The 16,928-nt window shown below is 40.9% G+C and overlaps 1 protein-coding gene and 1 long non-coding RNA gene across 3 annotated transcripts in view; both read left to right on the top strand.

The window, feature by feature from the left end:
* Window positions 1-10,459, top strand: part of ELK4 (ETS transcription factor ELK4) — a 33,554-nt gene extending 23,095 nt beyond the window's left edge. For both annotated transcript variants that reach the window (XM_039537506.1, XM_039537505.1), the window contains exons 2-5: window positions 431-646; window positions 3,432-4,319; window positions 5,681-5,797; window positions 8,287-10,459. In XM_039537506.1, the coding sequence (XP_039393440.1) occupies window positions 440-646; window positions 3,432-4,319; window positions 5,681-5,797; window positions 8,287-8,385 (1,311 nt within the window). In that variant the 5' untranslated portion in view covers window positions 431-439 and the 3' untranslated portion in view covers window positions 8,386-10,459. The remainder of the gene's footprint in view (window positions 1-430; window positions 647-3,431; window positions 4,320-5,680; window positions 5,798-8,286) is intronic.
* Window positions 10,460-10,470: 11 nt separating this feature from the next.
* On the top strand, window positions 10,471-16,592 carry LOC120404644. Its single transcript, XR_005598090.1, has 2 exons — window positions 10,471-13,523; window positions 14,805-16,592. It is a non-coding gene; the product is annotated as an uncharacterized LOC120404644 (long non-coding RNA).
* The last annotated feature ends 336 nt before the right edge of the window (window positions 16,593-16,928 follow it).

The raw sequence follows: 16,928 nt of genomic DNA, 5'->3' as shown, positions 1-16,928 counted from the left end.
GACCAGCCATCTCTTTCCTTTCGAAGAAAGATCTGGAGTTTGTGGGAGGGGAGAAGGAGCTCTGTAGCACTGCTGCACCTGCGCTGTTTTTCATGAGGCAACACAAGCCAGAAGTGAGTGAGCACAGAGCAGTTTAGACATCCTTTTTCGCTAATGATTCAGTGTGACTTTCCCAAAGTGACCTGATTTAGTTAAATGTGGCTAAATATAGACCTTGTGAAAAAGACTGTGATGTGGGAGGAGATGATGGCAGCCGACTTCTAGGCTGTCATTCTGCAGGGAATGTCTTCCACGACTAGTGACTAATAATTTTTGACTCCTGCTGCCTGTGGAAATAACATCCTTGCTCCCTCCCTGTTCTGGTGAGATGTAGGAAATGGTACAGTTCATAACTCCTTGCCTATCTGATCTCTACCCTTCTGCATTTCAGCTCACTGCTATGGACAGTACGATCACCTTGTGGCAGTTCCTCCTCCAACTCCTCCAGGAACCTCAGAACAAACACATCATCTGTTGGACCTCCAACGACGGGGAGTTCAAATTGCTGCAGGCAGAGGAGGTGGCCCGGCTTTGGGGAATCCGCAAGAACAAGCCCAGCATGAACTATGACAAACTCAGCCGTGCTCTCAGATACTACTATGTGAAGGTAACAACTCCCATTAGTCCGCCTCACATCTTATCCATCTTACACCCAGCTTCCGCCTAATGAGCTTTGTGTCCTTTTTCATTCTCTTCAAGAAGATAGATGTCAATTGTGTCTTTGGCTTAGGTGAAGTGTGACAAAAGGTTCCCCCTGCCACAGTGTTACTGTTTTAATTGTTCAGAGATTCCAGAGAGCTTCCTGCGACATATCACCTCTTTAACTTACTTGTATCACACTCTCCATTATTAATAGTCCACAAAAACAGGTGTATACTTCAAAAGGGTTTAAAGTCTTGAATGTTCAAAATCAATTAAAATCTTGCTAATAACTATGAGAATTTTGTGTCCCTCTCTCTACTTCAGATCTTTCTTGCAACTGTTTCTACAAAGTGGCCAGTAGAAAAACAGGTTTCCAAAGTAGCCCAGAATCTTTTATTTTTCTTCTTCTTGTGCTCAGTATAAATCTGCACCTCTATAGTAGAGAATGCATCAATGAAACTCAGAGAAGCTTCTCTTGTTTAGCTAATGAATTTACTTCTTGTTACCTCTTGAAAGTTGCAGATGCTCTGACACCACTCAGGCATTGAGGAAAGGACTGAATTAGAATTAGAAACGGGTAGTGACCATAATTTCAGTAACCTCTCAATAACTAGTTTATCCCACAACTCTTATTATGTGGGTGTGTAAGATAAGAAAATAACATACAGTTTCTGAGCTAACTGTTAGTTGGTTGCTCAGAATTTATTGTTACCAGGATTGCACAGTTTCCTTAATCTGTTCTTGTATTAAAAAAATCTTAGTTGGTAGTAGGTAGCTGTACAATAAATAAGAATCCATTTAGACCAAAACTGTTTGTGTATACTTTTCAATACATACAAAAATAAGTATTAACAAATGCTGCATGGGGGATAGTTTGGCTGCTGTTTAGCATACTGTTCTGCTGAATACTTCATCTTGCCTATTTCTTTTGCTTTTATTATAACATCTTATTAAAATAAGCATAGTCTGTTTTGAATACTCAGGCCCTGATCTTGCAAACACTTTTGCACGTGAATAGTTCTACTGACGTCACTTGAGATGCGTATTTGCAGGATTGGAGCCTAAATTTGTGATTACCCACTGCATACTTGACTCATTGGTTTTGACCTTGATGCTGGTGACAGGTGACATTATCTGCATCTGTTTGTTGTTGCTAGTTGTGCTTTTTTTTTTTTATTATGAGACTAAAAAAAAATTGCTGTGTAGTTTTAAGTCCTTGCTAGTAATCAGGGTGGATAAAAATCAATGATTTAAAAAAAATTTTTTTTTTAATTTAAATTGGATTTTTTTGATAAAATGCGTTTTGAGGAAAAACCTTATCTAAAGATACACCTCTACCTCAATATAATACTGTCCTTTAGGAGCCAAAAAATCTTACCGCGTTATAGGTGAAACTGTGTTATATTGAACTTGCTTTGATCCACCGGAGTGCTCAGCCCCACCCCCCTGGAGCACTGCTTTACCGCGTTATATCCAAATTTGTGTTATATCGGGTGGTGGTATATCAAAGTAGCGGTGTAGTTTTAATTAAGATATGTTATAGCTCAAAGATATCTCATCATGGAATAGGGATTATAAATTCTAATTCTATAGTATGAGACAATATATTCATGTAATGTTTAAAAAAAGTTTTGTAAATGAGTTCCAATAGTTCATGGATTAGGGACCCAATCTGAAGGGGTTCCACAGGCTTCTGTATAGATTATTTAGGTTAATCTTTCTATCTACCCAATGGGGGGACTCAATGCTCAGCCTGGAAGATACCACCAGAGATACTTAATTTTGCAGTTCTCAAACTGTGGATTTGTCTCTCCAGAGGTAAAATGCTTGTTAACAGCAAAAATGTTTTAAAATAAGTAAATAACATAAAGAGGTGAGAAATAACAGACCTCAACTCTGTTGTCCCTCTGCAAATTGGTGTACACAGAGTCAATCCCTTTCCTCTCTCTAAAAGTGCAATGAATAGAAGATTGTTGGCAGCAGACTAGATCTGGGCAAGGAGAAGAAGTCTGGAGAGAAATGTGAGAAGCGAGGAACATATGCTTGTTTTGTTAAAATATTATATGTTTGCTGTTGAAGAAAAAAATCCAGAATACTTAATGTTATTGTTTTAGTTAAATAAAACAATTTAAATATCTCTCTGGTGGTGATCTCCTCCTAATACAGCATGCCAAGAAAATCCTCCAAATATTAATGATTAACCTGTTGAATTGGAGATAGTTCACCTCCCAATGGCTTCATAAATATCTGCTTCAGTTACCTTTGGTAAATGAAATAACCAAACAATCGTTCATTTTCTGATATAGCTGTAAAACTAATCTGAAAAGTTTTCAAAATAAATGACGTTAAAAATGTATAGTGTGTATCTTCTAAAAATGAAACCTACATCTATCTCTGAGTTGTGAAGAATGTGTATTAAGGTTATAACAACCAACAAGAATGCACTTTTATGTAGAAAACCATGATTAAATCGAGTCTTCCTGACTAGTGATTTAAATCATGATTTAAATCAAATCCACCCTGCTAGTAATGCATTTCAGGTGAGGTTTGCTTGTGTTTTGGTTGGGGTATTTTAGAAATAATAGTTTTGGTGGGTATTTTGTAGATTGTTGGAATCCTAATGCTCATAAAAGTGAAAAATTTTCCTACTGAAGTAAAGATGCCACCTACGCATTAGTCAGTTTTGGGGAGCGTCTGTAGCAAGAAAATTAGTAGGTGGAATGATGGAAAATTATTTTCTCTACCCACAGAATATCATCAAAAAAGTGAATGGTCAGAAGTTTGTGTACAAGTTTGTTTCTTATCCGGAGATTTTGAATATTGCTCCACTGATGGTGGGCAGGATTGAGGGAGACCCAGTGATGGCTGGCTTTGCAGAAGTCAGCAGTACTCCGAAGGACCTGGAAAACGGTGTGAAAGAGAAGCCCCAGACCTGTGCTAAATCATCCGGCCGCAATGACTATATCCATTCAGGCCTGTACTCTTCCTTTACTCTGAACTCCCTGAACTCCTCCGGTGTGAAGCTCTTCAGGTCGGTCAAGATTGAGAATCCAGCTGAGAAACTGGTGGAGAAGAAACCTGCTCAGGATCTGACACCTTCAGTCATAAAGTTTGTAACCATGCCCTCCAAAAGGCCTGCAGTTGCACCCCTTGCCTCGGCCACTTCAATTGTCTCCACTCTTCCTACAGAATCAGAAGAAACTCTCCAGACCTTGGAGACTCTAGTTCCACCAAAATTAACTCTCACCGAAGCTCCAGCCCCTTTGCCAAACTTCACCGCCACCTTCACCCCAACACCACCTGTATCTTCCATTTCTCCCACTCTGGAGGTTCCTTCCACACCCCCTTCACCACCCTTGAGTTCTAACCCTGACCTGGACATTGACACGGACATAGAGTCGGTGGCTTCTCAGCAGTTGGAGCAGTCTCAGAACCCTCACCACCTATCACCAGAGCCCAGAGAGCACGATTTATCTCTGCTAGAGAAGGATCTTGCCAATCACCTCTCCAGATCTAAAAAACCGAAAGGGCTGGAGCTAGCTCCCACTCTTGTCATTACAGGCAGTGATCCAAGCCCACTGGGGATACTAAGCCCTTCTCTCCCTACTGCTTCTCTTACTCCAGCGTTTTTTTCACAGGTAACCTTATTCCCTTCTCTTGTTTCTATTAACAGCATCTGTTGTGCTTGACAACAGTAAGGGAGGGCAGGTTGAAAAATGAATAGCCAACGGCAATGGTTGTGTTTGGACTCCTGAAATGAGGTGTGTCTGCCTCTTTTAAAATAGAAATCTATTCTGGAACATAAATGACCAGTGTTACTGGCATCCTATTTGAAAAGTGCTCAGCAGTTCTTTGACTATGGACGTCTGTACAATACTGATGTACAGGAGGAAGACAAACTGGGGTACCCAGCTGCCTCTGTTGTTAAATCATTTGCATAGGAGGCATGATTAAAAATACTTTGAAGGTGACTCAGTGTTCTTGCTTCAGGGCCATGTCATGAGGCACTTCAGGCAGACTTAAAAACATTTGTGTTTTAGATGATTTAATAGAGAAATGTTGAAACCTCAGCCTAACTGTTCTTTCACTCTATCCAGTAGGAAGCTACTTTCAACAAAAAGGAGGCTGAGTGGCAGCATAATATGGGTGTTACTCTTCTATGGAAAACCTGGCTTTCACATCTCTTGGGAAAATGTGCAAAATATCCAAAGAGCTCTGAATCTGGTTGTTACATTGTTCTGGTTGGTTTCAATCTCTTTCCTATTAGTAAATTGAAGTTAGGTGCTTCCCTAAATTTACAGTATTGGAAGCACAAACTGCTGAAGATGTGGGAGAGAGAACCATTGTACTGTTACTTAACCATTCTTGGTTGGACTTGCCAAAATACAGTAGTTGTTGGCGATACATGGAAAATCTAGAGAATGTGCCTAAGTAGGACACTAGTTATTTCTGATCTATGGCTGAGGTTTTCAGTGCCACCTCGGGCATTTGGATGTTCAAATTCCCTTTAATTTTAAGCTCTTCGGTGGTTTTGGAAATAACAGCTTAAGGATACTGTGCACTGAATCCCAATTAGAGCAGGCAGCCGGGAGCCAGGTCATGTCACCTTTGTGCCTCCACTCTTTTCTCCTGTAAAATGAGGTTAATTCCTGCCTCCTATGGGCACCTTGATTTTTTGTAAAGAACTACATAGGTGCTAAGAACAACGTTTTCTGACCTAGGTACCTACACAAAGGTGTATATGTAGGGACTGAAATAATTGGCCTGATTTCTCAGCAGTGTAGAGCACCCGCAAATCCCTTTTGAAATCAGTGGGAGCTGCAGATGCTCAACACATTTGAAAATCAGGCCTTTTTTTGTTTTGTTTCTTTCATATGGAATTAGATATCCAACTGCTGGCAGCTAGGGTTTGAGAATCTTGGCCTAAGTGCACACGTGCTAAGAATTACTAGATGTAATAACCTATAACATAAATGCCTGTGTTTTGTATCTCTCTTAGACTCCCATCTTGCTGACCCCAAGCCCCTTGTTCTCAAGTATTCACTTCTGGAGCACGCTCAGTCCAGTAGCTCCTCTCAGTCCAGCAAGACTGCAAGGTGCTAACACCCTTTTTCAGGTAAGCTCCAACAAGACTAGCCGTGCCTGTCCAGTTGAGCTCCACTTCTGACTGCCTTCTCAGCGCACTTTGTGGAAATGTGAGGGGTAGGGTTGGTCTAAAATTTTTACTGCAAGATTATGCCAAAAATATAAGGTCATAAATGGCCAATAACTATCAAATTGTAGATTCATTAGTTGAGGCCACGTTTACACTTACCCGCCGGGTCGACGCGGCGAGTTCGACTTCTCGGAGTTCGAACTATCGCGTCTGATCTAGACGCGATAGTTCGAACTCCGGAAGCGCTAGTTCGAACTCCGGTACTCCACCGCGGCAGGAGGAGTTGCCGGAGTCGACCTTGGAGCCGCGGAGTTCGCTTCCGCGGCGTCTGGACGGTAAGTCATTCGAACTAGGGTAGTTCGAATTCAGCTACGTTATTCACGTAGCTGAATTCGCGTACCCTAGTTCGAACCAGGGGCTGTGTGTAGACCAGGGCTGAGACTTCACCAGAAGTGGCAGTTTGTTACTCCATAGCCATGATTGTATGTCAGCCTAAGTAACAGTGTTACAGTATAAGTAACAATGATGTAACACTTTGTTAATTATTTCTTTCTCTTGTGAAATACACTAATGCAATCTTCATAGTGTTGGGAGAGGGAGAGTGTTCCTATTGTACAGGCCTGTGACAACCTGGATCACAGTTTTGCTGCATGGACCCTGGATTCTGCACCATTCCATTGCAATGGACTGGAAATTCTGTCAGATTCATTGTTTTTTTGTTTTTTTAAAATGGAGATTTTTTTTTTTTAATGAACTACATACGAACACAAATTATACAGTTGGTACTTGTTGCTATTAAATGGAACTGGGTTAAGCACATCTGCTGCTTGATTCTGTGAAAATGAACCGTGACATTTTACTGGCCATCTTTGTGTTTTGAACTTAACATCTCCATGGAGATGAAGAGAGTAGCTTACATGAGTGTATCTGCAGAACCGTTGGGCTCCCCACTGTCTAAATACCTTCAGATAATATTGAGGCACAGTGTGGAATGCTTGTTCTGCTGTGCTGGTACTTGCATTAAAGAGTCCTAGAACTGTGGTTATTTTATTAGTTGGGATAAAGGCTTTGCTCAGTACAAATATAAACTGGCCATCCCCAAGTTTAGGATTGAAATTAGAGGAATGTTTCTAACCATCCGAGGAGTGAAGTTCTGGAACAGCCTTCCAAGGGGAGCAGTGGGGCCAAAAAACCTAACTGGCTTCAAGACTGATCTTGATAAGGTTATGGAGGGGATGGTATGATGAGACTGCCTATGATGGAGCAGTGAGCACTGTCCGGGGTTTTCTGCTCGGTGTCCTCATCAGGTTCCCTTTGTTTACCCCTATGACCTCACTCCTGTACCTGTTATATCTTTAGTCGTCCCCTGTAATTAATTGAGATCAGAGATGGTGTGGTTCCTCCCCTTAGGCTGGGGGAGGTCTTTAGCAGTGGGCTCCACCCACCCACTTCCAGGATCCCAACAGGATGGCATGTAGCTGATCTGCGACTGCTAGTAGCAAATATCTCCAGACAGTAGATAGGGAGGGCTCTGAGTTACTACAGAGAATTCTTTTCGAGATGTCTGGCTTCTGGGTCTTGCTCACATGCTCAGGGTCTAACTGATCACCATGTTTGGGGTCAGGAAGGAATTTCCCCCCGGATCAGATTGGCAGAGACCCTGGGGGGTTTTCGCCTTCCTCTGCAGCATGGGACGCAGGTCACTTGTGTGTTTAAACTCCTGTAAAGGGTGGATACGCTGTAACTTGAAGTCTTTAAATCATGATAGAGCAGCAGTTCTCAAACTTTCTTGCCCTGTGACCCCCTTCTGACAACAAAAATTACTATACGACCCCAGGAGGGAGGCCCATAGATCAGGCCTGCCTGAGTCCCGCCACCCTGGGCGGGGGGCGGGCCAAAGCTGAAGCCCAAGGGCTTCTGCCCTGGATGGGGGGCATGTAACCTTAGCCCCGGGTGGTGGGGCTTGGGCTTCAGACTTGCTAGGGCCCAGGGCCAACAGCAGCCTTGGTGACTCCATTGAAATGGGGTCGTGACCCACTTTGGGGTCCCAACCCACAGTTTGAGAACCCCTGAGCTAGAGGTTGTGTGTGTCTTACAGGAGTGGGTGGGCGAGGTTCTGTGCTTGTGATGTGCAGGAGGTCAGACTAGCTGATCATGATGATCCTTTCTGGCCTTAAAGTCTGAATCTAACATACAAACTTAATCACTGTGTCTGCTGCAGCTACACTGATAGTAATGCTGGGGTTCAGGGACATCTGAGTGCATTGGCAGTTAAAGTTTCCATTGCCAGATGATGATCTGTAAAAGCCCTTGGTAGTGGAGGAAGCCATATGGGCTTTTTCAAAGCCTTTTGGGCTCTTTGTAGAACTTATTGTGGAGAGATCCTGAGACATGAGAACAAAGAAACTAAAATAAAAAAAACAACTCTAACTCTCTGTTTTGTTTCTTAGTTTCCATCAGTACTGAGCAGCCATGGGCCATTTACTCTGTCGGGACTGGATGGACCCTCCACCCCTGGACCGTTTTCCCCTGATCTGCAGAAGACATAGCACATGAACTCCTGGAAAGGACAAATTGGGGAACAATGGAAAGAGATGACATTAAATGTAATCCATTTTTAAATGAGCAATTTATAATTCCACCCACATCATGAACGGTCATAATTTTTGCCATTCCCAGTTCAAATGCCTTTTTGCAAAATTCCCTCTTTTGAAGACTAAATTGGGAATGCACATGGAAACGCCTTAATTGGAGTCCAGGCTCCACAATCTTTTCTTTGCCTCCTTGGTTAAGAAGTCTCTTAAAGGGAGTTTCTGGTGGAACGCAGTGACTGAGTTTGTATTGATTGCAGCAAAACAATATCTAAGAAGTCTCTCCTCTCTCACTCTGACACCTCCATTCTTCTGCTTCCTGTGCTGGGCATGAAGAAAATGAATCATGATTGAAGCTGGCATTCCAAGAAAAGGGTTTGAGTGCAGCTTTGCCCTGGGGCTAATGATAACTTCTCCTGCAACAACAAAACAGCGAATGTCTCATGCTATAAAAACATCTAAACTTTTTGCAGGGAGACATTTTTAAGGAGTACTTTTGGTGGTATAGGTGAAAAGCAGACCATTGTTTGGATAGTGTTGCACGCAGGTAATCTATCAGTTAAATTCCCCTCCTTGAAAGGGGGGTTGGAGAGCTCCCAGAGGCTACTTGTAATATTGTGAGCAGGCAGGGCTCTGAGACAAATGGATCATGGCATGAATTATTTGGGGTTCTTGAACTGTTTGAATTCTTTGGTATTTCTTGATGGTTATATATACACACATCTCTGATGCCTGATATCTGTGTAAAGCCTGTAAATTGGCTGCTAGAGGATTAACAAATCATGCTAACCTAGGACTCTCCCCACCTCCATCCCTGGTATTGGATATTCTGTGTGAGATTGAGGGTTGTCTGTGTATTTGGCAAGCGACACTCTGGGGCTGGCCATTGCTTGATGTTCTGGTGTGCAGCTCAAGGGGAAAAAACACTCAAATTCTCTGCTTTTCCCAGAAATGAGGAACCAGAAGTGGAGAACCCCCCTGCCCAGCTCTTGTTGTCTCAAGTTGTACTTTAACCACATTGCTTTTTAAGTGGAGGAAGTGTTGGAATTCATGAAAAGTTGGGTATGATGTGTGCAGCTAAAATAGGAAGAGAATTGAGCAGTATCAACAGTAAGGTAAAATCACGCATGTTCCAGGTAAACATGCCCATCTTTTGGTGGTGAGTAGATGGGGGTGTGTGTTGGGGGGGTTAATATGAGTGTTCTTGAAAGCCATTTCACACTGATGAGCTAAGACCAGCAGCTAGGACAATAACCTCAAGCAGTCTTTTGTGGGAGAGCTGGGATGTGAAAGAAGCACCTAAGACTGGGGGATGTCTCAGGTGTTTGCAGTTGGACTTCTGCCATCCGCTGTCAGGCAACAACTTCCTCTTGCTACCAATGTACATGCAATGAGGATGCACTTGGATAACCTGTCCGCTAGAAAGTGGACTGAAACTGCACTTCTCTCGGTCACTCTTACTTCGGGTGATGAGATGTTCCGATTTTATAGGGACAGTCCCGATATTTGGGGCTTAGTCTTGTATAGGCACCTATTACTTCTCACCTCTGTCCCAATTTTTCACACTTGCTCTCTGGTCACTCTACCCTTATCAGCTGTTTCAGAAGAGATGCTGAAGATGGGATGAGCATGGAGAAGTGGTACTTTCAGAACAGAGTTGAGTCTTGTTAGTGAGGGAAGCTTGCAGTGTTACTCCTTTCATTGCACCTGTCCTTAAGACAAAGAGAGGACTTTGTTCTCCAGAGCTTTCAATCTGACACTTTTTGCAAGCTCTAAATTCACTTTAAAGCATATGTGTTTGAGAACGTCCAAAACTGAATGTAGTAAGATGAAAGTAGCTTGTTATATTCCAGCACTGAAATACATACATCAATATATCATGTATCTTTAATATTTTACCCTTGAGAAATGGATGTTAGAGTTACTTTTTGGACTGTTCAGCCAGAAAATCTCTTGTCCCAAGTGAATTCAGAGGAAAGGATATCTAGCTTTTGATGGGAGTAGAAGGGAGTCTGCTGCCTCCCTGCCAGATCAAGTTGTTACTAGTTCAGTTTTTGAACATCAGTAGCTAATAATTAGGAAGTCCCATGCCTGTGGATCTCAAAATGACAATGTGCAATATTTACTAGTTTTTAAGGTAGAAATGCAGAAAGAAAGCTGCAGGTAGTAATTAAGAGCAGGCATCTGGGATTCTTTGGTTTGCAGGATGGCTTATTGCCTACTTAAAAAAAAAATGTATATATAATCAGCAGCACTTTGTGATGGTTGTATTAGGCTGGCTAGCTTTATGCCCAGTAAGTGTGCAGACTGGAGGGTAGTATTGTAGAATGAGGATGTATTTTTAAAAAAAAATTTCATGAGCACTAAAAATTGCAATTTGATTGCTTCCCTTTCCCCCATGGAGAAAAGCCAGGTTTTTTGTGTGTAAAGATTGCACGTCTTTGTGTGTGTGTTGTTTCTCATATTTGTGTGTCGTATATCTCTGAGTACATGTAAGCAAGAGAACCAAATGCACATGCATATTGGCGCAGACATCAGTTTCGCTTGGTCCAGTTTCATGTTCCCCTCTCAGCAGCTTCGAAGGGATGCACTGCCATAGCTGGTTGACTAGTAACATGTACCATCTGTGATGATATACATTCACCTTCTTATGGATGGGGAGTTGTGTTCTCATTACAGGAGGATACCTTCTGTGGAGGTAGTTAACAAGAGAAGCTAAGTTGCAAATGCAGCTTGTGTGCATGTCACTGTCACTCTAATTTCCTACTTCCTGATAGATACCGTTGAGAACTATTATTGCTGCCCTTTAATGACTGTGGAGAAAAAAATTCCCACGTAGGGTTAAATACTGTCAGGAGGTATGTTTGGAAAGCAGTGGTAATATGAGTTAAAGAACGGAAGCAGGTTGAGGTGGGTAAGAAGAGGCTTGCTATGAGATTAGTTTACGTAGCCTTTTCTCTTTCCCCTTCATAACTTTTCAGGTCACTTTAAAAAAGTGTCATTGTCTTGTGTATATGGTGCTTTGTAGTGAAATACTGTATCCTGTAATTGCGTATTTACCACCAAGTACACAGTTGCCAGCTTTTCCGACTGGCATATTCCTGACAGCACTTATTGCTATGTGTCATCCTCAGAAGCTTAGGTGTTTTGCAGAAGCTTAGGAAATAATGAAAGATGGATTCCTTAAATTCAAGAACTCTTGCTTGCGCCCAAAACTTCTCAGGCTTCAACAACTGTGCACTTTTTGGCTTATGAACAGGGTTTGCATTCTGAAAGGCCTTGGCATTCAGTGACTTTGCTTGGGAAAAGTTATATCTCTGCTATGGTTTCACAACCTCAACATTATCTAGCAAATAGATTCTTTTTGGTCTTTTTAAATTGAGTTTAACCACAGTGAAGGCCATTTGTATCCAATTCTATGGCATGTATATCCTCCTTTGAAAAGTTAATGTGTTGCATAAACCATTACTTAACACAGGAAGAATCTCTCATGCAATCATCTTTCATGCAAACTGCAGAAAATCAAAATTATATACAAGAACTTGATTGTAACATCTGTGTAATTCCACTCACCAGGTGAACAAAAATGTATAATTCTGATCTATTTATGTAAAGGTTTTCCAATGCTGCATTCAACAGTCTGCAGTTCTGACCATCTGTTGGATATTTGCAGTGTTCTCATAGCCGTGTTGTTCCCAGGGCGTGGGAGAGACAAGGTGGGTGAGGTAATGTCTTCTATTGGACCAACTTCTGTTGGTGAAAGAGTTAGACTTTTTTGCTCTGCGGAGCTCTTCTTCAGGTCTTACCATATCTCTGTATCATCATATATCTACTTTTTAGTTATCTTTTTGCTACCGTTTTATAGTATTTTTATATGTAATCCTATTTTACTATACAGCTTCAAAAAATTTTCAATTGATGCATATTTGTTTACAAGACACATCTCAATGTTGTATCAAGAGGCTATCTTGGTATGTGTCAAACAAAAAATAAACTAATTCAGTAGTTAAGGGACACTGTCACAGTTGACAGACATTAAAACTTGATATTTGGGTTTGTGGGTATCTGCAAGGATTTTGCTTGGCATCTTTCCTTCTCATGCAAGAAATATACCTAAATTCTGGTCTTTGAGACCTACGGTTATGTATATTTTTATTCTGTCTTAAGAATGGTGCCCAGGGCATAATATGTCCATTATTGTAAAGAAAACCCAGGACCCACCAGCAAAGTTGAAAGTGCCATCACTGTTGCAATCCTGGTCTTTGGGAAGCTGATTTGGGATACCTGAAAAATAAAAAGGTACAGGGTGACCTGCTAAAATAGGAAGTCTCTTGAGGAACTGATTTTAACTTAACGATAGTGGATACCAGTGACTGCTGCTTATTCTGGACAGTATTAGCAAAAGTTTCACTTCATGTGGAAGCATTTGGCTAGTGCCAGTGGCTTAAGTGGTGGTGGTTATGTAAAATACCAAGTTTTGGTCCTTTCAGTACAGACACTGCCAAATGAAGATTTAGAGGTGGAATACAGTGACAGTTGCTTTTATTCTTTTAATATTATATGCAGTTTTTGAAGACTTTTGTTTTTAAAGGTCTTCCCTTAATTGGAACTGTTGGGTCATGGCAGTGAATTGCCTAGTGAGAGAATTCTACTAGGTAATAAAATGGCTATGCTGTGAGCTAGTCATTCTTGATAGGGCCTCTTTTAAAGGGTGGTGGTTCAGTACAGAGAAAAGTCTTTCAAGATGACACCTTGTTTGTGTATTCTTCTCCCCATAACCTGCTATCAGCAACAAGAACTTAATGCTTTGGGCACTACAGAGCAATTGTAATTGCAGGAAAGAAAGCAGCCTTGCAGTCTGCCTTGTGCATCAACCGGCTTGCTGTTTAAATTTTTTGGCCCTGTCTCTGGTGGTTCATGAAGCAGAAAGAACAGAACTTTATCTTCAGATGACTGATGGAGCTTCAAGTTAGAAACGCCATGACTTTGGCTTGTGAAATGAACATATTCATATCAGAGAACAGAGTCAATGCGGATCCTTTCTGGAGGACACAGCTTTGCTGACAGTGATCATGCTTTTAAAAAAGTGATACCAGGTAAGAAAACCAAGCAAAACCTGACATTCGTTTGTGAACATGCACACCATTGTACGTCTCCTTCTTTCATGATGTCAGTTTTAACTTAGGTGGTTCTACAAAAGCCCGTACGTTAACTAGATTTAATATTAAACTTAATTCCGCCCCCTCTAACCAAAAGAATGCTGTAGAACACATTAACTGACTTTGAAGTTATTCCAGTCACCTGGTTAAATGCACAGTTTTTTGGCAGTTGAAGATTTGTTTTTATGCATGTTGTTTAATTGACTGGAACAGCTCTAATCCCATGAATATGCATATTTATATATATATTTTTTGAGGGACATGTTCACTTTTTAGACTAGCTTCCAGACTTGTATCATATAAATAATGCTAAAGATATAGATTAAAAATAAATACTGCACTTGGCAGTTGCCACTTTTTAATGTCTTGCACATTTCAATTATTTTTTAAAATAGAAATAAGTACTAAAATCTATTGTGCCATAGTATGGGCTGATTGCTTGCCAAATTTTATTTTTTTAAATCCGTCTTTGACATGATGTACATCTCCCAAAAAGTGTCTTAAATTGGTCCTTGATTAGTTTTATCCTCATAGACCTTAAATTTGGACACAGATTTTATTTTTAAAACTTGGAAATAAATAATTGCCTCTCAGTTGAGACCTTGCATTAGAAGGGTCATCGCAAAGCAAATGGCTTAACAGCAGAACTCTGAACCTCCGGAAAGCACAGTTCTTTTAACAGAGATGCTGACATGACTTTAAGTGGCATGGCGTGGATGGAGGGGAAAAAGGTTGGCAGGAGTTCTGTTGTAGTCCCATTCAGTCCTTGAGCAATACTTAAAGGAGCACTATACTAATAACTGGAAGCTATTATTGTCAACAACTTCACACAAGAAGGCTTTCTGAATGGCCTTTGCATGGTTTTTAAAACTTGTACTGTGTGTGTGTGTGAGAGTGAGTGAGTGAGAGAGAGAGAGAGGATTAAAATACCCAGTTTTGGAAGTAGGTTCCTTGTTGTGTTGTGGGGTTTTTGGTTTTGTTTGTTAGTTCTGGGGATTTTTTTTTTTTTTTGGCTAGAAGTCTTAAATCTATAGGCTACTGCTTTATACAGTTGTGTTGACTTTGTTCTGCTATTGTTCAGTTGCACAGAGTTTTCTATATGATGTGCTAGATTCTAATGTTAATTCTTTGTAACCATTGTTGCGGTAATTCTGTATAGTTTAAAAAAAAAAGTCATATTCTAAAGTTCCCTTTTAAAAACTTGTATTTTTATTGCAGTGTTACCAGATGGCCTTATATACGTCAGAGTGTTTGTGATAGGTACAGTTGCGTATTTAATACTTATCCCTTCTCTTACTTTTGTGTGTATAGCTGAGATGTATAGTCTTAGTGCTTGAGATAAGCATACAAGAAAACTCTCCACTTGTATTTTGAGGACTGACTTGAGCACTGGTTATCTGCTTTGAGCTGTATTAAGACCGCAGGAAATACTGACAGAAAACTCTAAAGAGAGTTAATGAGCATGAGACTTAGTGTGGGGGTATTTTGAGCAAGCTGATGCTCTGTTGATGGAAAGTTTGAATTGTGGGGCAGATCTATAGCTGGTGTAACTTGGAATAATTGACTCCAGTAGACCTGAGCTGATGTACACCAGCAGAGAATCTGGCCCTGTAGCTTTTTATCTAAAAGGCTCAGAGCAGGGGGACATGAGTTAATTTTGGGAGAACTTAAGCAACATGGTCAGTTATGGTAACATGACACAGTAACTTTTTAAAATTAATAAAGTATAATAGGTTCAGTGTTTGTCAGTAACTTCAGATTTAAATTTGCTTTGTTTACAAGTCGGAAAACAAAACAAAAACCCTGCAAACTCAAACTAAGATCTGAAAATTGAGCTGGGTTACTTTCTTTGCGTACAGGGCCAGCTCCAGGGTTTTTGCTGCCCCAAGCGGCAGGGGAGAGGGGGATGCCGCGAATGCGATCGGCGGCACTTCGGTGGCAGGTCCTTCCCTCCGAGAGGGACCCACCGCCGAAAAGAGCCCGATATGCCACCCCTTCCCCTTGGCCGCCCCAAGCACCTGCTTGCTGAGCTGGTGCCTGGAGCCGACCCTGTTTATGTATCACCCCCTGTGGACGATGTCTGTAGCCTAACTCTGCAGTTGTTTTCATTGATGCAGCCCTTTTGTCTTCACTGATGGTGAACTCGTGGAGCAGAGGGCAGAATTATCCTCCTGTAATTTGATTCTATTTTTTTAACTCTGAAAAGAACCCATCTTCCTTCCCGGTAATTCTGGCTCTGCCGAGCCCACAATGGTAAAATCTAACCGTAAGCACTAAAATCAGCAGCTCTGACTGAATACACAGGGGGCAGTAGATGCCATTTTTCACTTATTCTTTCCAGAGTAGAATTGCACTTTAAAACAGAGTCAGCAGATAAAGCAAATTTCTGCTCTGGGGCGGAGTTGTGTACATCTGTTAACCTCCTATGTATTCTACACATGATCTTAGTTTGGGATAAATACTGTAATCTTAGACAGTCCTGGTGCTCTAATGACACTAGGGTAAACTTAACTGGGAATAAAGTAGCTTTTTAGTATAACTCTGTTCTTTTGAAAATTGTACTTTTATAATATCCAGTATCTTAATGCCATTGTGCTGTTAAAAAAGAAAATGCTGGTATGTAATGCAAGTGCATAAATAGCCAAAGCTCTGAGAAACTGTTCAGTGTTACTAAACCTGATTTTATTTAACTTCCTTGCATAAGAGATTAGGGAGACCTTCAGCATATTAAAATGTGATCAAAACTGATCTGATAGAATTTGAGACACTGACTACAGCTGATATGCACTTGAATGTGTTTCAGCTTTAAGAAGAATTATTGGGGCAAAGTTACTAAATTCTAAGGTGCAGAGTCACTCATTGAGGAATTGCGCTGCAGCGACACTTTGCTTTAAAAGTTGGTGAATTGGCTAAAGTACATTCAAACATAATTAAGGTCTTCCCTGAGGAATGAGGTGACTTGTCTCTTGCTTCTGTGCAGAAGAAAATAGTGTATGGCAGATTTTTTTTAAAAAATGGGGTAGAGAATGGTTGGGGAAAACTATTTTGTGTAAGAATTGACAGAGGGATTTGCTTTGTACAATAATGCAAGCTGGCTTTTAAAAAAAAAAAAAGCATTGTAGCAAACTATTCAAGTCAATCATATGTTAATAGATACCTGCAACCAGACATGGAAAACAATTGTATTTTTTTAAATAAATATTTTTAACAAAGTCCTTGATCTTCTCTTCTTTAGAGGAAACACACCTGTACAGCAGCTGTGACTAATTAGCTCCCTGATAATGAGGAATGTTCATTACCTTCAAGTGTGTACTGGCATCTTGTCTAGCAGAGGTAAAGATC

This window comes from Mauremys reevesii, linkage group 4 (genome assembly GCF_016161935.1).
Source record: "Mauremys reevesii isolate NIE-2019 linkage group 4, ASM1616193v1, whole genome shotgun sequence".
Lineage (NCBI taxonomy): Eukaryota > Metazoa > Chordata > Testudines > Geoemydidae > Mauremys > Mauremys reevesii.
This window is presented reverse-complemented; position numbering and strand designations above follow the sequence as displayed.